We start from the raw sequence: 27,052 nt of genomic DNA, 5'->3' as shown, positions 1-27,052 counted from the left end.
CTTTAAAAAAAAAAAGGCAAAGTGAAATTCTGCTGGCACTTGCAAAGGAATTTCATCACTTAAAATGATGCATCTGAAGAAGTGTTTTTTTACCAACGAAAGCTTATGCCCAAATAAATCTGTTAGTCTTTAAGGTGCCACCAGACTCCTTCTTGTTTTTGTGGATACAGACTAACACGGCTACCTCCGATACATCCCTTAAAAGGGAACTGATGGGCTTCTTTCTGGTACAGAGTGCACCTTGAATATTGCGTGCAGTGAATAGGGTGCCCCTTAGGTGCCGTATAAATACACAATTATTATTATCAGAAAGCAATCAACAAATTGGAGAGAATTAGAGAAGAGCAACAAAAATGACTAAAAGGCTGGAGGGATTGATTTACGAGGGAAGAGTAAAATATCTAAACCAGATTAGCTTCACTAAAGGAAAAATAAAGGGTAAAGATCTGATACGTCTACAAGCATTTGAATGTAAATAATGAAGAGGGAGACTGGTTGCTTAGGAGAGTTCTGGGGGATATAAATAGAAGATGAGAGATGAAATTAAGCAAAGGGAAACTTCAGAAATTTTTGTTAATACTAATTGAAAAGTGAGATCTATTAGACAATAGAGTCTAATAGATTCTGAAAGGAAGTGGAAGGCCTTATCTCAAAAATCCAAATCAGTGCACAGACATTAACAAGAAATTGCTTTCAATTACTTGGACATGTGACAGCTTGCACCTTTGTGACACAATATGCCAAGTCATGCCTTGATATTTCCTGGACTGGCTAAGGATAGTTTATACCCTGAACAAACACAACCTGAAGAAGCTGGTGTCAGTCCCTTATCAAGTATGAGACTCCTAAGGGGTGGAAAGGCCTACAGAATGTTTGTGCAGGTGTTCCATTCATCCAGGTCTTCCCAACCATCATCATAATGACAGCTGCATCTCCGGTAGGTGGGGAGTTCATTTAGGGATCCATACCATTCAGGGTACAGTTACACATCAACCTCCTGGAGGTGAAGGCAGTAAGGAATGCCTGTATCCACTTCCATCCATTAGTCCGCAACAAATCCACAAAAATCATGACAATGTAGTCTGCATGTTCTATATCAGTTGGCAGGGGGAATGAGATACTCCTCTTTGTGCTGAAGCAGTGAGGCTATGGAATTGGTGTATAGCCAACCACGTCCTAATTTCAGCAGCCTGCTTCCTGGGCTTACAAAACACTAAAGCCAATGACCTCAGCAGGCACCTCTTCCAGGACTACGAATGGGAGTTCGACTCCCAGATTCTCAATCACATTTTCATGACTTGGGGAATTCCAAAAGTGGATCTCTTTGCCACAGTTACGAACAGGAAGTGCAAACTATTTTGCTTGAAAGGGGGTTTGGGCCCTCACTCACTGGGAGATGCTTTCCTCATTTGTGGATGAGAGGCCTTCTGTATGCATTTCTTCCAGTGGCCCTAAGATTGAAAGTGGTAAAGAAGATCAAGCAAGACAAAGCTAAGATCATAGTAATAGTTCAAATGTGGCCCAGACAACCCTGCTACTCTTCCTGGTGTGTCCAGCTACGAGTCTTTCCTCCATTTCTAACCTTCCCGCCGCCCCCAAGATACCAGTCAGACTCTCTGTCCCAACCTGGGAATTCTTCACCTCCGGGCTTGTTTAATGAATGGTTCACAAGAATAGAGATTTCCTGTTCTGCAGAGGTATAGCAGATGTTATTAAATAGTAGGAAAAGATCTATGCATCATACTTACTTGCAGAAATGGAAAAGATTTCACCACTGGTGTGATCAGTGACATCTGTTGTCCGTTCATTCTTCACTTTCTGCTGCCCTTGAATATCTCCTGGAATTAGTCAGAATTATCTATGAGTTCTGTCAGGGTTCGCTTGGTGGTTCTCACAGTCTTTCATTCCCCAATTGAGGGATTCTCAGTGTTTGCTCATTCACCATGACAAAATTCATTATGGGATTGAGGAACCTTTATCCTTACATCAGAGAACCCACTCCTGTATGAGATTTAAACTTCATACTCAAATTTTCTTATGAAATCCCCTTTCAAATCTATTCCCTTCTTCATCTAGCCATGAAAATGGCTTTCTTGGTGGCCATCACTTCTGCTCGAAGAGTTGGGGAAATGGGATCTTTATTATTGAATCCTCTCTTTACAGCAGGGGTCGGCAACCTTTCAGAAGTGCTGTGCCGAGTCTTCATTTCTTCACTCTAATTTAAGGTTTCATGTGCCAATAATACATTTTAACATTTTTAGAAGGTCTCTTTCTATAAGTCTATAATATATAACTAAACTAGTGTTGTATGTAAAGTAAATAAGTTTTTAAAAACGTTTAAGAAACTTCATTTAAAATTAAATAAAAATGCAGAGCCCCCCCGGACCGTTGGCCAGGACCCGGGCAGTGTGAGTGCCACTGAAAATCAGCCCGCGTGCCGCCTTTAGCACACGTGCCATAGGTTGCCTACCCCTGATTTACAGTGTCTTTGAAAGGTGGTCTCATCACATTCACATCTTAAACTTCTACCTAAGGTATTGTTTGAATTTCATATCAATCAAGTCATCCATCTCCCAGTTTTCTTCCTGAAACTGCACCAGAGCGGGGAGGATGCTGCCTTGCATACCCTAGGCATCAGGTGGGTGTTGGCCTTTTATTTGAGCAGAACCGGATCATTTAAAAAAGTCTCCAAGACTGTTTGTGTCAATAGCTGACAGATCCAAATGTCCACAGTCTCCATGTAGAGACTTGCCAGATGGATTTCAGGGTGTATTATTTCTTCTTAGGAATATGCCAGTTTCCCTCTTCTTAGAGTGTTAGCCCATTCCATGAGGTGTGTCTCTGCCTCGTTCACATTGTTGAGATCTGCAAGGCTGCAACTTGGTCTTCAGTACATACATTTTCCAAGTGCCACGCAGTGGTTCATTCTTCCTGGTCAATACTTCTCTTCAGTATTGGACTTGACTCTGAAGCTCCTTCCTCCTGTTGAGGATACTGCTCTGAAGTCAGCTGAAGAGAAGCACCCTTAGGGACACTACTCAAAGGAGGAGAGGTTACTCATTCTGTGCAATAATTGGAGTTCTTCAAGATGGGGGGGGAGGGATAGCTCAGTGGTTTGAGCATTGGCCTGTTAAACCCAGGGTTGTGAGTTCAATCCTTGAGGAGGCCACTTAGGGATCTGGGGCAAAAATTGGTCCTGCTAGTGAAGGCAGGGGGCTGGACTAGATGACCTTTCAAGGTCCCTTCCAGTTCTAGGAGATTGGTATATCTCCAATTATTACCTTTATGAGTGTCCCTCCATTTTGTTTTGGAGTTTTCTCTACAGAACTCTTTGGTGGAGAAGGAACTGAGGTCAGTTTGCCTGTACAGCCCTATATGTCCTTAGTGCAGAACACCACGGTGTGTAGGGCATGTGCGCAGGCCAAATGGCCACTACTACCAAAAATCTCCGATCAAAGGTGCCTGGGGTATAAGCATAATTGAAGTGGAGCACCCATCTCAAACTCCAGTTACTGCACAAGGTGAGTACCTCTCCGTCGCCATGACTAAGCAGGCTTCAGAGGGTGGATAAGTGTTTGTTCCCAAAGCTCAACATATTTTCTTTGGATGAAGCCATAATTTGAAAAGCTCTAATACTAATCTACAGCAAAAACAGAAGTTTTTGAGTACTTGTTCTGAAAATTATCAAAAATTATCTTAACAGTAGATTCTTATTTCCTCCATATGCTTTTGCTTAAGTAGGCATCTGCCTTAAAGTAAGATACGTTTTTGTATGTGTTCCCTTAGCAAGATGGTCTCTTACAGTTCCATTTTTTGTTTGTAATCAGTAGCTCTCTGGGTTCCAGAAACGCAAAGACATTACAGTGAAGCTGGTGGCAGCTGACAAAATTGCAGTCTTTGACCTTCTGATGCAAGTTTAGTAACTAATCTGGAGAATAATGAACCGCAATTAATGAAATCTGCTCTCGTATTCAAGTGTGTTTCTCAGACAGCACATAAAATAATTGAAAGAACTTCCTGCTCTCTAATTAGTTAGATTGAATTAATTTGGCATAATAGGATTCTTCATGTAACTAGCAGATCAGCTTCCGATGAAGCTGTTTATATACCTAAAAGATTGGCTGCTGATGAACCTGTTTATATACTTTTAAGTTAGAAAATACACATTCTCTCTGACTAATCTGGTGCCTTTAAATTAATTGCCAGTATTTTGTAAATTAAAAAGCGGCTATATTCTTTAACCATTTGTGATTACTTGACTCTCTCTTTACTTTCCATTGTTCATTCTTAAAACAAGTTAGTGATGCCACGTGCAGAATTTATGGCTTTTTCCAGTCTTATTGTTGATGGGGAGAATTAATTATTTTAAACTCCACATGTGTGGAGGAGGAAGGGATGGGGGTTGCATCTTTCTAGTTTCTAGCTATATATATGCTTAGTTATATTATGTGCATGCAGTTGAAGCTTTATTTCTTTATTAGCGTATTGTTGATTCCATAGTCTGAACAAGACAGATTTATTCTTCGTCTTGTGACCGTTTTGGTCTCTCTGAACTGCTCATGTAATGGCATTTTATGGTATCATTGTGTGTTGATATTTACAATGTATATATCAAAGTGCAGTCCATACCTTTTATCATTGCAGTAGCAAAAGCAGACTCCTCAGACCAGTGTGAACTTATTCAATGGTTTTTAAATATTTATGAAGACTCATTTCTTGCTCTCTCTAGATACTAATATGAGGGGGGCCATAGAAGTATCTGAGTGCCTAGGTGAATAGATTTTTGTTAACATATTGCTGAAATAAACTTATTTTTGTGTCAGAAGAATCTCTTGTCTGAGTTTCTGTATTCTAATGTCATAATTCATTGCTGTCTGGTTGTGTTCCAGAAATGCAGCGATATGGCACAGGAGAGGAGGGCAGCTAACAAAATTGTTGTCTTTGACCTTCTGACACAGGTTTAGTAACTAATCTAGAAAATAATGAACTGCAATTAATGAAACCCACCCAGAGAGGCTTTCTCTGGCATACATACAATTATTTATGTAGTGCCATAGATGTGCATGATGCTTAGCATGATTAAAAGGAATTCTGTCCCCTAATCAAATATAAATAATTTGACATCATAGAATCCTTTTTTAAACATATGTCTGAAAGGCTTTTTTCAGGGTTTCTAATAATAATTTGTGTGCTTTAATCAGCACAGCTCAACAGATCCTTCATGGCCAACTGAGCTAATATGCATCTAATTCTTGTTGACTGAGTTGTTAAGGCTTCAGTTTCTTGCCTAATTCAGCTTCCCATATCATCCTTTTAAATACAATTTTAATTAGAATGATTATGTAAAGCTAATTTTTAAAGCAAACTAGTAAAACTCAAAAAATCTGAAACTTTTAAAAATCCTGTTACAAATTACCCTTTTAATCTTTCTGCTTGGAATTGGGAATGAAATAAATTAATTGCGCAAGAAACAATGTATATTTAATGTAGCACTAAATACATGTGTGTAGCTCATGAAAGTAAATCTTAGGTTCTCAAACTGACTAATTTACATGTAATGAAATTATTATTGCATGTTATACCCTAGTAAAGAATTTTGCAGTAGCTTTTTTGAAATGGCTGTGTGAATGTAGTACTGTCAGACTGACTATCCTTGCAGCTGAAGTCCATCCCCCTCTTCAGAGAAGGTGCAGCATAGGCAACAGCAATGGAAACTCCCTGATTAATGCCCTGTTAGTGTGCTTTAAACTATGACCTCAAGGGCCAACCTCTAAATTGGAGGGTAATTCTAGGATCTCTGGCCCAATCAGTCCTTGCCTTCTCTTCTGATACAGTGAGTAGGCAAACAAGTGCCTATCATGGTGGAAGGTTTTGTGATACGATCACCTGCCTGCTGGGATCTGGTGTTCTCAGTCCAACTCACTTCACGTAGGTCTACAAACCTTGCAGAATCAAGCCCCAGATTAATAGTAAAATCTGGAGCACTCAAGCCTCAGTCCAGCAAAGCACATAAGTATCTGTTTAACAGGTCTACTTGTGTGCTTAAAGTTAACTTCAGTGGTGCTAATCACATGCTTAAAACTAAGCATTTTAGGATTTAATCCAGTGATCTAGAGTTGAAAGGTTTCAGAGTAGCAGCCGTGTTAGTCTGTATCTGCAAAAAGAACAGGAGTATTTGTGGCACCTTAGAGACTAACAAATTTATTTGAGCATAAGCTTATTTATGCTCAAATAAATTTGTTAGTCTCTAAGGTGCCACAAGTACTCCTGTTCTTTTTTCTAGAGTTGAAAAGCTCTGTTTTTCATTACCAGTCCCCAAAGCCATCCTATCTCCTTTCAAACAACTTTTTAAAGAAGTGACTTAATATTTCTTTTTATCATTGTAAATCTCTTAATTGTTAGAATTCATCTGATATTTAAATGTATGAACTAGAGAACTGTTTAATAGGACATATATAGTAGATTTTTCTAGGTCACAATATAGTGATTGGCTACCCAGCTGTGAAGTCTCTAAATGTCCTATTATTTATTTTTATTTATTATTTATATTTTTAACATTAATAACTCTTTTTATAAAATCTAAACCAAATTGTGTTTAGCAACTCTTATTGTGAACCTGTTACCAAACTGGGTGCTTCGACATTCTCTTTCGGTCCAGGTTTGTCAATTCATTGCAGATCATATGCCAGAAATTATCTCTCTGGGAGGCCTGAATGAATAGACCAAGGACCAAATTCTGCCTCTCAGATGTATGTGCAGCCACTTTTTACTTCAGTGGGAACTATGCTCATGCATTTGAATACAGAATGTGGCGCTGGATGCAGAACCCTATATTTCATCCATGTGTGTCTTTTCACAAACACAAGTTGTTATAACAAATTGCATTAATACTTATTTCCCCCAACTAACTTGACTACAGTTCATAACAAATATTTGTTTTAATACCTTTACTACCTGACGAGAGTAAAAAGCATCTTGCCTATCTGTTTCCTGTCAACAGCAAAGTTGGTTAAGTGCCACTTTTTATAATTGCTTTTTTGTTCCATACTTCTTTTAACGTTGTCTGGCAAAGGTATCTTAAGAGTTTTTGTGTGTGTCATGCTTTCAGGAGGAGAATGGTATTTTAGCAGTTGATGAGGAATGATTAAAGTATAACCGTTTTATTTCTTTTGTTGTTTGATATCAACAAGGCTTTTACATTTTATGGGTTTACATGCTGTAAGACTGAAGGTTTTTGATAAAATACAGGAAAGTGTGGGGTTTTCTGGTTTTGTTTTTTTTTGAAGGCCAGGTGAATAATGCTAAAAATAAAGGAACTGGGAAATATCAAAATAAGAAAACTATTTAAGATCATTGTGATCACTTCTATAGCATTTTTTGTCTATAGACCTCAAAGCACTTTCCAAAAGAGGATAGTATAACATCTGTATTTTATAGATGGGGAAACTGAGGCAGAGGTTGTGACACATGGGGTCACTGCCAGATAGAGAACAGACTGCCTGTCTGTTGGAACACGCTGCCTCTCCAAGACCCTAAATCGCTAGCAGTACTTGTGTAGATTTATAATTGTAACTCCCAGTGGTAAGCCCTATGCTCTAGTAAATACTTCAAAGGTTAAGCCAGGAATGAGGAGGGAAAAATGATGCCATTCTCCCTAGCTGCTCCTGCTTGAGATGCCACTCACAGTAGATTGTAAGGAATAGAGATGTTAAATATGATTACTAGTCTTCTGGTGGGTTCCCCAGATTTGGCTTCCCCCTCAGAGAGGTTCAGATGCAGACAGTCTCCAGCAGAAGGAGCAGCAGTTGCCATTAAAGCCAGGGAGGGGGCTACCTGGCCTCTCACCAATCAGACCAGGCCCTGCTGTTGTGGAGGAGACCGAGCTTGGTTGGGGGAGAGGAGGGTTTAGGTGCCCTGCTGGGCTTTTCCGGATTGGGTCCTCCTTGGTGAGGCTCAGATGACTTCCTGGGCTTTACTCCTTGGCTTTTTAGTTCCAGGGATCAGGTTGGTGGGTGGAGAGGAGAGACTCTCCTAAATGCCACCATATTTATGACACCAAAATGAGCCATTGCTCACCATAAAAAGTGCAGTTTTTATGCATAATTTAAAGATAGTCCCTTTCCTTTTTAATATGCCTTGATCAGAAGTGAAACACTTAACAATGACAACAATTAAATAATCATTACTTCATAGAGATGAATGGGAGTAGTTCTCACTTCTTCGAGTGATGATCCCTATTGTATTTCACTGAGGGTTTACATATGCACACCATGCGTTCAGAGCTGGAGATTTTTCAAGTAGTAGTCTCCACTGGTCCACTCATGTGCCCTTGCCTTACCTCATGGTTTTGTCCAAAGTGATAAAGGGCGGGACAGACCAACCACGTCACCAGTTCCTTCTCACCGCCTCATGGTCCAGATCAAAACTACCACTGTCCTCTTGTGTGTCACACACCTTTTAAAAAGAGTTTAGTTATACAGTATATAGTCTTAGTAGTCCTATGCTGTTTTACTGTGTTAGTAGTTATTTGGAGTAGAATTAGGACTTTGGGGGAATCTGTTTCCGGGTAAACACCCAACACACATACATATGGTTACTGGACTATGCTGAAGACCCTAGGCTTTAAAATCTGTGCCTCCTTCCCGTGTTCCTCTTTGGTCAGCGATAAACATCAATGCTGTTTGGGAGAAGCCCACATTTCATCTTGGTGAAGCATCTGCCAGTCCTTCCCTAGCCATACCTGAGAAGAGCGGGCTTTCTGCTTCAAGAAGCATCTCATGGAAGTCACCATAAGACCTCATTTGGATCGAGGCTGGGACTCCCCTGTACATCACCTGATACAGCCAGGATTAACGCTGCTGGCTATGGAGACTGAGTCTGGCTCTGTCAGTACCACCGCTATGGACCCCATGTCGGGGCCTAGTCTGGAGGTAAGGAAGCATGCACATAAACATGGCAGTAAGTCTTCCTCCAAACCAAAGAAATTGGATGTTTTTTTCCACAAGCACCAGCCACAGGGAAGCAGCGCACTCAGAGATGCATAAACATGACAAGAATCCGCACAAACCAGCAGATCTGTTCGTACCGAGCCCAACACACCGTCAATGTCGGCCCCCTTTAAGGCACGGGATCCGCCCACTCTGGGAAATTCCACCACTCTGGTGCCAGTTCCCACTATAGAAAGAGTACCATTAAGGCCAGGGAAATCAGGAAGGGCTCCAGAGCCCCAGGAACTGTTTGCTGTGGGAGAGCCAAGATTTCCATGCCTTCTGCTACCATTCACCTCTAGGGAGGCCAGATCTCCCACCCAGGACATGCCACAGTGAAGACACCCTTCACCACATCCTCCAATGGTCTACATTGGGGTGGCCAAACTTTTTGCCCCGAGGGCCACATCTGGGTAGGGAAGTTGTATGGTGGGCCATGAATGCTTAAGAAATTGGGAGGTGGGGTTCAGGTGGGGGTGTGGGCTCTGGGGTGGGGCCAGAAATGAGGAGTTCAGGGTGCAGGAGAGGGCTCCAGGATGGGGCAGGGGGGTAGGGTGAGGGCTCTGGCTGGGGGGGGTAGGCTCTGGGGTGGGGCTGGGTATGAGGGGTTGGGGGTGCAGGAGGGAGCTCCAGTCTGGGACCAAGGGGTTTGGAGAGTGGGAGGGGGATCAGGGCTGGGCAGGGGGTTGAGGCACAGGAGGGGTCGGGGTGCAGGCTCCGGGGGTGCTTACCTCAAGCAGCTCCTGGAAGCAGCAGCATGTCCCTCCTTGGGCTCCTACGTGGAGGCGCAGCCAGGCGGCTCTGCGCACTGTGCTATCCCTGAAGCTCCCATTGCCCTTGGTTCCCAGCCAATGGGAGCTGCGGCAGCGGCGCTTGGGGCAGGGGCAGCGTGCGGAGCCCCCTGGCTGCCCATATGTGTAGGAGCTGGAGGAAGGACATGCCGCTGCTTCCAGGAGCCGCACAGAGTCATGGCACGCGCAGAGTGGGGCAAACCTCGACCCCGTTCCCTGGCTGGAGCGCTGGAGCGGGTGCTCGAGGCCCAGATTAAAACATCAGAAGGGTCAGATGCAGCTCCCGGGCCATCGTTTGCCCACCCCTGGTCTACATGCTTCCTCTGGCTTCAATAGTACTGTTGATGGAACCAGTGTCCGAATTTTCCTATTCGGGATTCAGATGAAGTGCAGGGGCTGCCCATCCCTTACTGCCACTATGAGTACCCGAAGAGGCCATCCACTTCGTGGCAATATCCTCCACTCCAACCACAGAGGATCCACTGGTTCCCTATGCCCTGGGGCCCACCGCAGCACCTTCCAAATCTGTCATGCTGGCCCCTTTTCTGGACTCTGGCCCCAATACCCACCCTCAGAACTCACCCATTCTGTGAGGGAGACTTTTCCTCTCTCCCTGTCTAGAGCACCCTCAAGTAGACGCTCCGAGCCAATCATGGAGGAGGAACCACTGAATCCGGTTCCAGAAGCACAGCTGGAGCAGGACTGTTTTTTGTCGTCCTCACCAGATGCTGCAGAGACTTCGTCTAACCTCTCACCCCGGATGACTTTCAGCAATTCCAAGATCTCCTGTGAAGGGTGGGAGGTGAACTTCACCTCCCCCTGGAGGAGGTACAAGACACAAAACATCAACTCCTGCACATCCTTCACTCATCAGTACCAGCTTGCTCTGCCAGTCAACAATGCCATCCTCCAACCAGCTCAAACAATTTGACATACTCTGGCCACATGTGCACCTACCCCCAAGGGGGCAGAAAAGAAATACTATGTACCAGCTAAGGGGTCTGAATTTCTTTTTTCACTCCACACCCCAATTCCCTTGTGGTACAGGCTGTGACGGAGCGGTCCAAACAGCAGCTCCCACACTCCACTCCGGTGGATTAGAGCTTCTGGGATACAAATCTTCTCCTCAGCTAGCCTCCAGTTCAGGATTTCGAATTATCAAGCATTGCTTGCCATATACAACTTTCTGAACTACAGCAAACTGGAGGACTTTGCTGAAGAACTACCTCAACAAGATGGGGTCCAGTTCCAGTCAATCTTGGAGGAAGGCATACTGGTGGCAAGGACAGTGTTTCAATCAGTTGTAGACAAAGCAGACACTTCCTCGTGCTCGATGGCTACGAGCATTGTCATGCGGAGGGAATCGTGGCTTCATTCCTCTGGTTTGCCCAGGAGGTACAAAATACCATTGGGGACCTCCCTTTTGATGAATTCCATCTTTTTAATCAGAAAACGGATGATTCTCTCCACACCCTCAAGGATTCAAGAGCCACAGTTTCTTCGCTGGGTATATACACACCTGCACCCAAGCGTAAATTCTATCACCCACCATCCACACAGCAGTACAGGACTTCCCAGCTTTTCCATCAAAGGCCTCACGAACCACCACACAAGCACCAGAAGACCCAATGATATCGTCCTCCAGGTGTGCCTTCACAGCCTTCCTCATCACACACATGCATGTGGTTTACGGCTCTCGATATGCAGAACACCTATTTTCACATAGACATTGATCTGACCCACACATCGTTCCTGAGGCTCACAGTAGGCCCTTAGCATTTTCAATACAGGGTCCTGCCATTTGGACTCACCATTGCTCCAAAGGTCTTCACCAAAGTTCTCACTGTTATGGTGACCCACCTCAGATATTACGGGATTCTTGTATTCACACTGGCTGCTAGCAGTGTGATCCAGGGACAAAACCCAGATCTTGACCTCCATGTTGCTCAGACTCTGTTCCTCCCTCGGAGTCAGCATAAATGTTGAACAATCAGATTTGGACCCCACACAGCCCCTGGGCCTCCATCAACTCAGTTACAGCACAAACTTACCTACCAAGGGACAGATTCTAGTCTCTGCAAGAACTCGTCACCCGTGGAGCCAACAGTCCTCCTGTCCCAGCCAGGATTTGCCTCTCTCTCCTGGGCCACATGGCCTCATGCACATACATCACCACCTTCACCTTTGCTGCCTCCAGATGTGGCTTCAGAGAGTTTACTCACCCATGCAACATGCCATGAACCTTATGCTGACAGTTTCCCCCCAAGGTACTCTCATCCCTCCAGTGATGGATGGACCCACGACAGATCTGTGTGGGGATCCCTTTTCTCCTATCCTCCCCGGACAGAATGATCATCACTGACTTGTCCCTGGAACAGTGGAGGAGCGCACATGGGAAAGCATATATGACAGTTGAACATGGACCCCGCGGGAATCCAGGATGCACATCAGCATTCTGGAGCTCCCAGCTGTAAGGAAGGCATTCCAAGCATTTCTCCCATCTGTTCTCATTATGTTCTTACATAGGACAATGCTATTGGACCATTTAGAGCACTGGATGAGGTACGGGCCACCCAATACCCCAAGAGAACCTGCTTCAATACAGAAGTAAAATCCCCTCTGACCACAAACCTCTAGTTGCCAGCTATCACCCCACTCTGGAACCCATATGGGGTATCATCAAACAGGTACAACCCACACTCAGTGGGGACCCCAGCCTGAAATAATTTTTTCCTGAACCCCTCTTCTGGCCTTCAAACAACCTCCCAACCTCTCTAAGCTCATCAGAAGCAAGCTCCCCACAGACCAGGACACACCAAGTCAAAGCAGCACCAGATCCTGCCAGAAAAACAGATGCAAAACCTGCAGACCATATCTCCACTGCTACAATGATCAACACCCCCCACAATACATGTTTCAAGATCCATAGGTCCTGCACATGCCTATCGCCACACGTGGTGTACCTCATCCAGTGCGCTAAATGCCCCCAGAGCAACTGTGTCGGGGGAACCAAACAATTACTATGCTCTCGAATGAGCTCACAGGAAAATAAGACACAGACACCACATCACCTGTAGATGAACACTTTTCACAAAGTGATTACTCTGAATCTGACCCCATGAGTCCTCATCTTCAAAGGAAACCTGCACAACACTTTCAAAAGATGAACCTGAGAGCTTAAATTTATTACTCTGCTAGACAGTACAAATCATGGACTAAACAGACACTGGATTTATGGCATTTTACAATAATCTGTAACCCATTAACACACACCCTGCCACCAAACTGGCACCCCCCCGCACCCTACTTTCCTCCCTATGACTAGAGGGATGTTAACATCACCTTGAATGGACCCTTGAAATATGTGTTAACTACTTATGTTAAACATTCTGTTCAAATGTTCTGTTTAGCAGTGACATTTTGTTAGTTTCCCAGACCTGAAGGAGAGCTCTGTGTAAGCTTGAAAGCCTCTCTCTCTCTCTCTCTCTCTCTCTCTCTAAACAACAGAAGTTGGTCCAATAAAAGAGAGAACCTCACCCACTTTGCACATATTTTTCAGTTTAGCATCCTGCATGTTGTAAGTTATGGTGCCTCTTTTCAAAATGAACTTCTGTGGATGTAGTTTCTTACAGACAGAGAGAGCACACAGTGTTGAAAATCTTGTAAGACTCGTGTTGTAGATGGGGAGAATATTTTGGCAGGGGACATAAGTAGGTTGAAATCTCTAATGAATTTTGGCCACTTCTAATAGCGAATCTGTCTGCTTGTTCAGTGATGTCAGCTGAAGTAGCATAGGCAACTCCTCTTCCTTTTACTTCCAACCGTGATCTGTTCAATGGTCAGCCTGGCAGAGAAACAGCTGTTCTGTGGCCACACCACAAAAATCTTTTTTATTTACACTTTAAAACCTTGCCCTATGTAGTTCTCTCTGTTGCGTGTGTGTGGAAATGCAGGGACGTTCTCGTTACCTGGGTTAAGACAACATTCATTTGTCCCCTCTTGGTATAGCGTGGGTCAGCAGAGTCCATTTTAAAAAAAAGCAAAGCCCAGTTTGTCACTAAAGACCATTTGTTATCTCAGAATTTTAAATACATATTTTAAAGGTTTTCCTCTTCAGTTAAACCAGTTCAGCAATATTTAATCCTATAAGTGAATAATGCTGCTTTTTTTTTCTCCCTATCCTGCAGCCTGTCCCACGAATTATGGTTCAGTCTGCCAGCATTGATGCCAGTGCTACAAAGTTAAAACAGGTAGGCACACTACATTGTCCACAATATCTTGTGACTGGAAACCAATGGAAACAGCAACAGTGCTATATGCAATGGCTACTGCTGGCATCGTTACATCAAACCTCTTCCATTTTTATTGTTGCTTCGCTTAGACAATTAACTATAATGTAGGTTGGAATGGGTTTTTTATGTCCCGCTAAATTCTCCTCTTATGTTGCTTGTTACACTTCTATATTTGAAAACCTTGCTAATCATATGATTGCATTAGCAGGTAAGTATCTGAAGTTTAGCTGCCTGCTGCTTTAAAAAGCAAAGTGCTGGACTGGGGTGCTTTCTATAAACAGAATATATCCCTTATTCTGAACGTTTAATTTGATTCTCAGTTTTACATTTCATTCTAATTCATGTTATCGACATGAAAAAGACTAGCACTTACCTGCAGAGAAAACACTCTTATGATCTCCCACAGTTCAGCAGAATTTCAAACTTATGAGTAGCAGATCAGTTTTCTCCTATTGTGCTTATATTGTCTTAACAAAATGTGTGTTAAAGCTTATGTAAAAGGGAAAACCCAAGGAAATGATAGAGCTTCTAAATCTACAGTACAGCACCCTTCCCTATAAAAGAGCTAAAAATATATTTTAATTGACCATAACGTTTTCAGAAACTTTTCTGTAGTACATTTCACTCAGCAGTAGAAGGTTAGCCTTTGATTCTAACGCACCAGTAATTCAATCAAATTCCGCTTTCTCTAAATGCCACTTATATTTCCTTTAGAACAGTCTCCTCAAGGGAGAGCGAAAGTCCCATCACTTGGGACACTTAAAACTAGATTGAGCAAAGCACTAGAAAATATCTTGAAAAGAAACAAAAAGAAAAAAGGTGAGTGAGACAATGTCATAGGTCTCTAGATTATGAAAGGAATTTTTAAAAAATCTTGGCTTGCAGATTGAAAAAGAAATTAATTTGCTTACAGAAAGCTACCCACTACGCTCAGTCAGCATATGGCTTATGAAATCTTTTGTTGGAACTCCCCTTTCCCCATGGCACACCTTGATGGATGATTGATGGATCATGCCTATCACAACATGTGGTACACCTTATCCAGTGCACTAAATGCCCCAATAGCAACTATGTGGGTGAAACCAGACAATTGCTATGCTCTTGAATGAACTCACACAGGAAAATGATAAAAGGCAAAAACAACACATCACCTGTGGTGAACACTTAGATCACTCTATATCTGACCTATCAGCCCTCATCCTGAAAGGAAACCTGCACAACTCTTTCAAAAGAGGAGCTTGGGAGCTTAAATTCATTACTCTGCTAGATAGTACGAGTCATGGACTGAACAGAGACACTGTATTTATGGCTTATTAGAAAAATCTGTAAACCAGTAACCCTCTCTTTTTTGTCCTATGACTGCAGAGGTATTAACGGGCCACTGTACCTTGAATAGTCCTTTACAACATTTGCTAACTACTTATGCCAAACAATGTGTTTCACTTTGTATTTTGCTGTGATGCTGGGAGTACCTGTCCCAGACCTGAAGAAGAGCTTAGTTGGCTCCAGAGCTTGTCTCATCAACAGAAGTTGATCTAATAAAACATATTACATCACTCACTTTGTCTCTCTAAATCTGAAAACTCAAGGTAACTTTCCACTCCAATGGATACCAATTTAGAACAGAAAACAAAAATAAACACAGGTGAGTTAGTAGATAGAATATGTACAAGTTTGCCTTCCTCATTCACCCCTCCCCCCCCCCCGACAAAGATTTAAAGACATCCTAATCTTTTAGAGTACATTTGCTGGCAAAAGATATTGATCCATCCTATATAGTAAACTGTACAGCCAAGAAATACATCACTAAAATGGGCTGTTAATCTCGGTGGTGCAGTTAATTTCATACTCTGAAAGTATGTGGTGGTGGCACTACTGAGAGGGGAATGGCATTTGGAATCGGGGATATAAATGACAGTTTACTTAGAAATGCATGATTTATCAATCCTGAGTTAAGCCAGATAACTGTAAGAGACTTATAGATCATGGCTGTTTCACATTTCAAATAAATCCTGACGTTCAAAAGGCAAATGACCATTCCTGTGATATAAATAATCTTTCAGTAAATATTGGGGAACATATTTCTTTTGCTGGACACTATTTTTTTATTAATGGAAGAAATGCACTGATAATCCCACCAGGTTTGTAAAACTGGCTATAAATCAACAAGCACCCGTCCAGCTCTGCAAATGTGCAGGGATTTGGATAAAGCTGAGATTTAGATAGTTCCAGAAGGCCATATGTCAGCATTATCAGCCCAGATGTTTTGAATACCATAACCCCATACTTGTCATCTTTTCAGATTAACCAAGAAGGGGGGAAAGAACCATTTGAAATGGCCAGGCAATCTACAGAGGCAGAAAAGAACCAAGAGAAGATGCCCAAAGTGCCTTCGCAGCAGCATACCGCAGACATTCAGGCACAGGACTCCCAAGAGGGGCCTCCAAGCCCCCTGAGTGAAGCCTCAAGTGGTTACTTTTCTCACAGTGTTTCAACAGCGACTCTGTCTGAAGCGCTCACTCCATGGAACGAAGCGATTGTTCAGACAGGTGGTCAAACATCTACAGTGAGCAACATCTCCCCACCCACCCCAGCTGTTCAGGTAACTTCTGCTACTGACGTTTCAATGCAGACAGAGTGCGCTTCAGAGGGCTACCCTGCTGTTAAAAGAGACAATCAAGCTGCTTCTGACCTCAGCACTGCCCATGTGAGACCTAAGGACAGCAGCGACGTGAATGGTAACGAGCATCTAAAGTCCAAGTCCTTTGTCCCCCCTGTGACTCAGAGTGAAGAACTAGATGTTGCCTCTATAGCCATTGATGCAAAAAGCGACGTTTCTACCTCCATCCCAAAGAAGGAGCTGCTGACCAAACAGCTAATGGCTTCAACAGCTGGAGAGTCCGTGGGACAAGCTGCCAGGAAAAAGGACCACACAAAGCCCACCTCTGCTTCAGAATCAAGAGCTCCCAAACCACAGCCCGTCCTCTTGTCGCAGCCCAGCGCTACAGCCTCTCCATTCAAAATCCAAAAAGTCAGGACATCTGAGCTCAAATCTTTTACATGCATGCTGGGGGGAGATTCTGGGTGCTCTTCAAGCCCAGAGGAAGAGGAGAGAGAAAAGAACCGGGTGACTGCACAAGGGTTGAGCCATAATGGTGCAGAGACAGCTGATGAAAAACTGGAAGCGGCTTCTGATTCTGAAGATGCCAATGAAATCCCAGAATGGCTAAAAGAGGGAGAATATGTCACTGTTGGTACAAATAAGACAGGCACAATTAGATATGTTGGCCCCACTGACTTTCAAGAGGGAACATGGGTTGGTGTGGAACTCGATTTGCCTTCAGGTAAGATATGCTCTGTGGCAGGTTGCAATGTGATAAATACTAAACCACTCTTGATATCCATTCATAACAGGCAGATTACGTACGACACCTGGGAGGGCTCATGATTGGGGAAAATGTTTCAGGCTATGTAGATTAGATGTTCAAGAAAAAAAAATCACCTTGATTACTGGAATCTCCTTCAGTCTGTCTCTAACTAACATGTGTCTGCCCAGAGTGCCTCTGCCAGTGTAGACTGTATCTGATCTCATCGCATAGCCCCCTCTCCTCAATAATGTACTGGTTTCTTGTGTCCTGATGAATCATTCAAACTGCTAATCCTCACCTTCCCCTGCAAATCCCAATACTAACAATCTACAAGTATATAAACGTGTAAACCTCAAGGAAAGAGGAATTTTCTGGGGAGGACCAGAGTGGGTGCAACAGGAGTCATGGAATGCAAATGAGGAAAGGAAAATTTGGACTAAATAGAAGACGAGATGAACATTAAACTGTTGGATAATCTCCCCCAAGCTGTTTAAAACTGGACCACAAAAGCACACAAGAGATATATACGTGTGTGTGTGTATGTGTATGTATATGTGTGTGTATATATGTATGTATATATATATACATACACGTGTGTGTGTGTGTGTGTGTATTATAAACATGTAGTAATCATGCACTGAGCACCAGGGAATAGACTCGATCATTGAATGGGGGAAGAGGAGGGGTGTTCGATTTCCAATCTGAAAAAGTGCCGATCAGTCAGGAGTAGCAATGTCAGACCTCCAGAGATGCTGCTGGTGATGCAAGCTTCTCTGTGAAGAGGAAAAGATGCTGCTTCTGCTGGAGGCCTGTTAATATGTGTAGGTCCCAAGCAGTTCTCAGTGTGCTGAGGATGTGGAACAGAGACATGGTGGCCCCAGCATGAGTGGTCTGAAAAAAATGAGATAAAGGTACAAGATAGGGGATTGGCGGGCAGACCATTCTATGCTAAGGCCCCAAACCTTTAGAATTTGCTTCCTCCTCAGCTCCATAACAGCCCAAGTTTATTAGCCTTCAAGGTGCACCGTTTTTCCTTTGCCCAAGAGGAGATGGATATTGACTAGGATGAGTGATGTTGATCTAGTCTATCTGGGTATTAAAAGGGGTCAATATTTATTGTCATTGGGTTAACTTGATCTGGGAGAACTGACAACCATGTTTGTTTAGTCTAATTTTTTAACGTTTATTAAGGGCACCGCATAGGTGCTCTTTTTATAGATTGTAAACATACAAATAAACGTGTAGAATTGGTGTTACCGGTAGGCCACCTCCACCTCTGTCCTATTTGATCTCTCCTTGCAAATTACACACTTTCATCTTTTGCCAGTCATGGGAATAGTGGACCCTCACCATGCCTTTGTCCACGAAGAGAGGAGTATCTAGATTCCAGAACTTTAGCCTCCATGTGGTTGCCTTGGTGCCTTCTCCTATGAGACTAGACTGGGTGACGCTGCCCTCTCTCATCTCACAAGACACACAGCAGGTCTTTCAATAAAACAATGCTTATTAAAAAGAAGAGGATTCCAAATAAAATATTTGTCTGAACATACCTGGATTTATGCTTGGTAAAAACTAAACTAGATACAGCGTTCTCGGCTTAAGTTTTACAGAAAAGACACACACAGCTTACATGTCCCAAAGAGCAATCTGTGGTTCTGACTTCTGTCAGAGTTCCAGCCCCAACTCTCAGTTATAAGAGTCCATGTGCCTCCGTTTTTCCAGCTTCAATACCAAATGCTAGGGAGTTAACTTATTTCCCCTGCTCTCAAGCAATCTCTCATCTTCTTGAAGCTCTTGTACATTGGGGGAGGGGTAGCTCAGTGGTTTGAGCATTGGCCTGTTAAACCCAGGGTTGTGAGTTCAATCCTTGAGGGGGCCACTTAGGGATCTGGGGCAAAAATCAGTACTTGGTCCTGCTAGTGAAGGCAGGGGGCTGGATTCAATGACCTTTTCAGGGTCCCTTCCAGTTCTAGGCGATAGGTATATCTCCTATTATTATTACTTTACACATGGCTGGTGATTGTCTGCCACAATTTCAGGGGAAAAGATTGTTTTGATTGCCCTATCCCCTATATGTGGAGGAAATTTCATCTCATGTCTCCCATCTGTTGGAGTGTAGTTTACTTCTAAAGTAAATTCACCTCTCTGTTAAAATTTAATTTAAGAAATAGGAACAGAGGTTCATATCTTGTCACAGTAAACTGTGGATTGAGCAGAATGCTGTATCCTCCACCTCATGGGATTTCAGCACCCACAGTACAGGTACCCACCAGCAGCCAAGTGATCTGGCACTAGGATGAGGGGAAACTGTGAAAACAAAAGGGTGAAGCATGTGCTATGTAAAGATGCTTCTGATGATCCAGGATAGTTCTTGGCAAATGGAACCTATTGGTTTACAAAGATAACAGTGATTATCCAGGTGTCTGGAACAGAGCATTTTGGAGCTGCATTGCAATGCCCTGTGTAGTGGAGAGATTGAAATGGAGAGGGTGCATATGGCATCAGCAATAATAAAATCCAATAGCCTGGTGTTTAGAGGTGCTAAGGTGTACGGTACCTACAGCTTCTTTTGACTTCCGTCTATCATGGAGTCTGAAAATCAGGCCACAATATGTAGGTTTTTTCCCTCCTCCCAGATGTTTTATTTATCTCTAGATTATGCTTGTGTTGCTGCACAGAATATTTAAACATCTGGGCTAATTTTAAAGAATTTCTTTCAATAGATGGTGGAAGGTAGAAAAAGGCTAATGGGCCCATTCAGTTCCATACTGATTATCTCCAGAAAATTGCCACCCGGCATTCACTTCTACCTGGTTTCAGGAGTTTGGTGTGTTGGCTCATAACTCAGTTTTATTGGGTGTGCCATGGATTGACGGTCAATTTATGGAATCCTTTCTGATCACTGCTATAATGGCATACAGATGACTCCAGTGATTCTCTAAAATGAGAGGTCGTCATAAGTAAATATATGCACAAGGGCGAATTTCCTTTTGTAGCATCTTTTTTTTTCTTTTTTTTTTTTCTTGTTAAAGGTAAGAATGATGGTTCCATTGGGGGAAGGCAGTACTTCAAATGCAACCCAGGCTATGGGCTCCTCGTGAAACCAAACAGAGTGAAAAAAGCCACCGGAGCAGCAAGACGGCGGAGCGCTGGGCTTAGGTTGCAAGGGGGAGCTACGCCCGAGAACCGGAAGAGCAACAATTTCTCAGGCTCAGCCTCCAACCTGACATCACTGACAGCCCTAGCCAAAATGGAAGGATCTGCTCTCCAACCCGAGAAGATCCAGAAGAATGCAGAGAACAGGAAATCTTGGGCTAACTGAAAGAGGCTTACAGGCCCCACAAGCTGGTTCGAAAATAGCTTGTGAAGCTGTCACCGAAGTGGATGTGCTTGCAACGTTAAACCAACCTGGTAAACTTAGCTCTGGCAAACACTAAAGGAGGGGTTTTTCTCTACTTTTGTTGCTGACATGTTATATCTTTGCCTTGTCATGGTGATGGATCTGTGTGTTTAGGCTCCTGACACAAATTGGGACACTTCATTGTGTGGCTTATTTCAAATAGTGAAGGTTGTGGGAGGGGGTTTAATGGTGCTGTTTTAAGTCATTCACAGAATGAACAGCCAGATTGGTGATTCAAAGTATCGTATGAGTTTCCAGCAGCTGCGAAAAATTAACTGGAGCGATTTCCCGACCCACAACATCTATACTTCCCTAAACAAGGTTGGCAGTTCTGTAAACATCAAAATGCAGCATGCAAGGCTCCATCCTTTTGGAAAAGCTGTGTCTGTATCAGGCAATAATGAGAAACGGATACAGTTATAAAGAAGAAAGAAGTTACATTGCGAAGGAAACAGAACAAAAATAATCAACTTGGTTACATGACCTGGAACCAGTGCCTATCTTGAATAATGTTTGTGTCTTTCTACTCTTATTGAAATCAATGGGATTCTACCCTATCAGTGGCTTTTGATCCCTGTTTTTTAAAGGCATATTCAAATTTAGTTAACCCACTAAATAGATTATAGTTATTTTAACAGGACATAGACTCTGTTCACCTTCCTTTCCTCCCTGGACACACTGTGGAATATTGCTCTCGTTGTTTCTTTAGTTTGTCTTCAGGATTTTTGCAAAGATATCAGTGTTCTCTAAAGTGCTACAGTATTTATAACAGCTTTTTCCAGTTATCTCTGTACTGCCTGTTGGTGATGTACTCACAAAGAAAGATGTGGGCACCATGCACAACCTTCACTGGCATTTGCATTTCACCAGGTTTCGTAAAGTGAAGGCCTGTTGTTCCCATACTGAATGATCCAGTTGTATTTATTTTTATTTATTGTTTTAAAAAATATGAAATACTTGCACTTCACAATCGCCCACTGCCTGCCATTGCACAGAGGCGCTCTATTTAGCGTCCTACTGAATAGCCTCCCTTTTGGAAAGGCTCCTGCCTAGCCAGCAAAACCCTCTTGAGATGGCTCCTAAAATCACTTTATTGGAACCGTTGCACATTCTTCCTCAAAACTAACATTTTTCTGGAGGGTGGGAGAACTGGGCTGGCTTTTGTTGTTTTTAAACTTGATTTTATCTTTGGTGACCTTCACTAGTTTTTAATTTCCTGTGGCATGTATAGATATTTTCTAACAAATTACGTAAAGAGAAAAATAAGAATTGTACAGTATATACAGAGCTTCTTATACTTTGTTTAGTAAACATTGAGGGACTAGAAATTTTGAGCAATGGATGTTTATAATCTATGTGAGGAACATTCAGGATGCTAAGTTAATGGTTAAAACTTAATATGTATCCAGCCTCTCTCCATGCTGCACAGATGTGTCTAAGTGCCTTAGCCATCTGGTTCAGGTATCCAAGGGAAACATACATTGTCATCAAAGTAAACTTTAAAGGAGGTAGGGACGCTTAGTGCAGGAGATAATTATGCTGATTGACTGTAATTAATATCAATTTATGCAGAAGGAATAAAAATTAAAATAGAAACTAATCAGTAGTTGGAATAAAATTTGGAATGGGTCAGAATACAGCATTCTAAATACTGCCAAGCATTAGTACATTCCTGTCAGCATTGTATAGTTCTGCTCTTTTCTAAGTTTTCATAAAGGAATTTAAATGTACAGGCAGGTTTTTAAGATTTTCATAAACGTCCTACTTTTTTCTTCCCCTGCACAAAGCTGCAACACGGGTTGTCGGAGAGGGGTTTGCCACCCACTAGACCAGTGTTGGAAAACTTTTTATATTTCTCTCCTTTCAAGCCTGAAAACATGGGGAAATTAGCAACAAAGACTGGAGAAGCTAAATCCTGAATTTAATGTTAGGAATAACTGTTTTTCATAAACATGCGACCTGCAACAACAGAATTTATTTTATTAAGCAATGAGATAGTACACTCTAACCAATGTAACTTCTCATAATGCTGCCTGGCATTATAAAACTCTCTCAAATATTTTTTTCCAAATGAGCTTCACTTTTATTCTTCCAATATGGGTACAGATGGCTGGCTACTGTGAAGCATCGTCTTGACTTAGCTTTTATTAATCTCATCATTTCATTTATTGAATTTGGGAAAATCCTAACTTGTCCTTTTTATTGGTCCCTTATTTGGAGCATACAGTGTTGTGAATGGTAGATCCGTGTTTTCTATCAATCCTCTATTAATCCCCTTTTCTCTTGCACCATCATATCCTTACCGACAGGGTCTGTCTCTGTGAAGATTTTATATGTTAAATGATTGATCTTCACAGATTTGATCCTGTACTTTCACTAGTATTTGGGGACCAAGCAAAGGGAAGCTGGGTGAATATTTCATTATTTATTTTACCTAGTCTGCATTCTTTTTTGGCCACGTTCACATTGTGATTCTGATTGTGTAAACACTTCAGCTTGTGAGTGATATTACTGAAGTGTTTGAAGGATCAGGGTCTAGGGTAGAAACTTTGCCACCCACTAGAGCTTTGGCCTGGTAACCCTAACCTGTATGAACAGGATATTTTTCCTAATCGTGTTACAAAACTAGGCTACAAAATATCAGTACAGTTATACAATAGCATAATTTGGCTAGCGAGAAAGAAATTTTGCTAGCACTGTGTGCTTTAAACATAGCGGTTGCTAGTATATATTCAGCCTACTTTGGACAAGGCCTTACACCAGTTTTAGGAATGCCCAGAGAGCTCTCCTTAGCAATTCATCTTGAATAAGGAAGCTGTGTTTTAGCGACAGAACTCTGAGACTTCAGTAGATGGTTAGGATGAAATCCTGGCTCCATTGAAGTCAGTAGTCAAACATCCATTGACTTCAGTGGACCCAGGATTTCACCCATAGATATTTTTTTGTATATAAAGGCAGCAAAGAATCCTGTAGCACCTTATAGACTAACAGACGTTTTGCAACATGAGCTTTCGTGGGTGAATACCCACTTCGTCGGATGCAAGGTGCCACAGGATTCTTTGCTGCCTTTACAGATCCAGACTAACACGGCTACCCCTCTGATACTTTTTGTATTTAGATAGATATAGATCTATCTTCACCACACTGATCAGGGCCGGCTTTAGGCCGATTCGCTTGATTCCCAGGAATCGGGCCCCGTGCCTTAGGCGCCTTTTTAATTTTTTTTTCTTTACTCACCCGGCAGCAGTCCGCTCTGGGGTCTTCGGCGGCATTTCGGTGGCGGGGAGGAGGTCTGCTCTGGGGGTTTTCGGCGGCGGGGGGGTCCTTCAGTGCCACGGAAGACCCGGCGTGGACCCCCGCCGCCCAAGTGCCGCCGAAGCCCCAGACCACCGCCGGGTATTCAAATCGGCCCACAGTTAATAAAGCCGGCCCACTGATGTTTGAAATTTTCAATTCCACTCCAGTCCCTACCCCCCGCCCAAAATTTAATCCAGCTGAGCTTTTTCCTACCTAGATCATTTCTATCTTACTACTGCTGGTTATAAGCTCTTTTAAAAAAAAAAATCAAGGAGAGGATCTTACCAGAAGCTCTCAAACTCCATTATCCTCCTCCTGTTGACATTCCTCAAGCAGACTTTGTCCTAATGTTAGTTTCTAAATCTCATTATAGTGAATACAGTTTTTTACTCAAAGGAGTTTGAGGTCAGTGCTCTGTCCATCCTCACGTTGGCCAAGCATACCCTAAAAAAATAATGAAAGCAATAAAAAAAACCTTATTAAATTGTGCTGGAACAGTTCGTAGTTGAGGCTGGTTGCATTAAATAACTTTATGCACATTTTTTGCAAGACTTTCATGCACTTTACACAGGAAAAAAGGTATGGCTCCTGCATTAAACATCTGTAGCAAATATTTGCTGTCATGTATCTACTACATTTTTAAGTTTTCTTTTTAAGTCCAATAGGTCTGTTTTGAATGATTCTGGGCTTCTAGAAATCGTAAAGCATATTTAAGATTTCAAAGAGAATTGAAAATGTAATGGTCTAAATGTGTGGTAACCACTAGATAAATCCTTTTATTTGCACATGGTACAATGTTTTATGCGGTTGAAATGTGTTGTGTTTGTCCCAGGTCAGCCATAAGAATCCTTGTGTTTTTTAAAACAAAGCCAAGACTTTCTACTATGTTATTTAGAAGATATCAGAGCTCAGCTGTCCCATGGTGTCTTGACTTTTTCCTTGTTGAAATATCACCTTTGGCTTCTTCAGCGCCTTGATTCACACTAATTGTAATACATGTTCTGTTAGTAGGAAAGTGAATGAAGATAAGTTTGTGTTCAGTAGTGTAGCCACAGAGTCCTTAAGAGCAGGTAGAATTTGTCAGTGACTCAGAACTGGGTTGTATCCCATTCTATACCTGCTGCTCATCAGGAAACAAATGCACTCAGTCGCTGACTTTAAAATGTTCAACACCTTTTTCTTTTGTGTTATGTATGAATCAAGAATCCAGCTTGGGTTATTACATATCAGACAGGCAAATTTATATGAAATAAAAACTTTGTGTGATGGGTTCATTGGGGGCTGGGAAAAGCTTCCGTGGGATCTTGTGTTGCCATTACACTGGTACTGTTAGTTCTTTGCACAAAATATATATTTAAACAGTGCCTTATCTTTGCATCAGTCTTTACCCAATCCAGTGGGGGGACTGGTTTTATACTAGCCTGAAGCATTTGTGTGTAGCTTTTCAGTAATTTAAAATGACAGTTTAAAGTAAATGTGTAGGTTATTCACACTATAGGATGCAAACGGCTTGATCAACTGTGATTACAAACAAGAAGTGTCTTGCTCCAGTCTGTTTTTTCCTTATTCATCTTTTTGTTCTCTAAACTTCCGCTCCTGCTACATGCATTTGGTTCTGCTGTCCACCTTGCTCAAACCCACACACCTCTCCAAAGAAAACCTCTGATATCATTGACTGACTAAATACAAGCTGATTGGAGCCAGTGACACAAATACAACTTCCTTCTGTGCTTTGGGGGTGACTCTGAAGCTAGCAGCTACCCACTCCTAATTTCTCACTTGTAGAGTCACTGAGTCTGATTCTAGCAGCTGCTACCTGTTCAGACCACAACATCATTGAGAGGTTCTGATCTGAGTCTGGTGCTGGATCATCCAACACTGTGTGCCAGTTGGGTCTCTGACATCACAGCCATGCACCAACTTCCACTGGTGCATAACTGAGACCTCTCTAAGGCCAGGTCTATACTAGGAACACTTTGCCTGAATAAGTATATTGGTCTGCTGTCTTGGCAAAGTGCTCCTAGCATGGACACAGCTTCTACTAGCAAAACTACACGTCTGCTTCTCCCCGGGCAGAACAAGCTATACTAGCATGAGCACAGAATTGGCAGTGTGACTGCATCTACACTAAGGGCTTTTGCCAGCGCGGCTATGTGGATCAAGGGTCAACATAACTAGACTTCTGCTATTGTAGCCGTCACCTAAGAGTACTCCCTGCACCCATCATGTTAAACAGATGAAGAAAATATACTGGGGTAAACTGGATTACTGAGACAGGCAAGGGGGAGAGGGAGTTGAAGCACCTGTGGGAAGTGAAAAGAGATTGGGATGTTGGAGGTGTGTTAAGTGTAAGGGTATGTTACTCTACCTGCCACATCAGCGGGCAGCGATCGATCCAGCAGGGGTTGATTTATCGCATCTAGTCTAGACGCAATAAATTGACCCCCGAGCGCTCTCCCATCGACTCCTGTACTCCACCGCGAGAGGCGCAGGCAGAGTCGACGGGGAGTGGCAGCAGTCGACTCACTGAGGTGAAGACACCAAGGTGAGTAGGTCTAAGTACGTCAACTTCAGCTACGTTATTCACGTAGCTGAAGTTGCGTAACTAAGGGTATGTCTACACTTACCGTCCGGGTCGACGCGGTGAGTTCAACTTCTCGGAGTTCGAACTATTTCGTCTGATCTAGACGCGATAGTTCGAACTCCGGAAGCGCCGCGGTCGACTCCGGTACTCCACCACTGCAAACGGCGGTGGTGGAGTCGACGGGGGAGCCGCGGAGTTCGACCCCGCCGCGTCTGGACGGGTGAGTAGTTCGAATTAGGGTACTTCGAATTCAGCTACGCTATTCACGTAGCTGAATTTGCGTACCCTAATTCGAACCCCCTTTTTAGTGTAGACCAGGCCTTAGATCCATTC

General features: G+C 42.8%; 1 protein-coding gene across 1 annotated transcript in view; it reads left to right on the top strand.

Annotated features, from left to right (window-relative positions):
* KIF13B (kinesin family member 13B) overlaps positions 1–23,818 on the top strand; it is a 211,673-nt gene extending 187,855 nt beyond the window's left edge. Inside the window, exons 38-41 of the mRNA XM_045010266.1 lie at positions 4,890–4,958; positions 13,966–14,028; positions 16,373–17,414; positions 20,471–23,818. Coding sequence (XP_044866201.1) covers positions 4,890–4,958; positions 13,966–14,028; positions 16,373–17,414; positions 20,471–20,760 — 1,464 coding nt within the window. The 3' untranslated portion in view covers positions 20,761–23,818. The remainder of the gene's footprint in view (positions 1–4,889; positions 4,959–13,965; positions 14,029–16,372; positions 17,415–20,470) is intronic.
* Positions 23,819–27,052: the final 3,234 nt, after the last annotated feature.

The sequence above is a fragment of the Mauremys mutica genome, chromosome 3, assembly GCF_020497125.1.
Source record: "Mauremys mutica isolate MM-2020 ecotype Southern chromosome 3, ASM2049712v1, whole genome shotgun sequence".
Taxonomy (NCBI): Eukaryota; Metazoa; Chordata; order Testudines; family Geoemydidae; genus Mauremys; species Mauremys mutica.
This window is presented reverse-complemented; position numbering and strand designations above follow the sequence as displayed.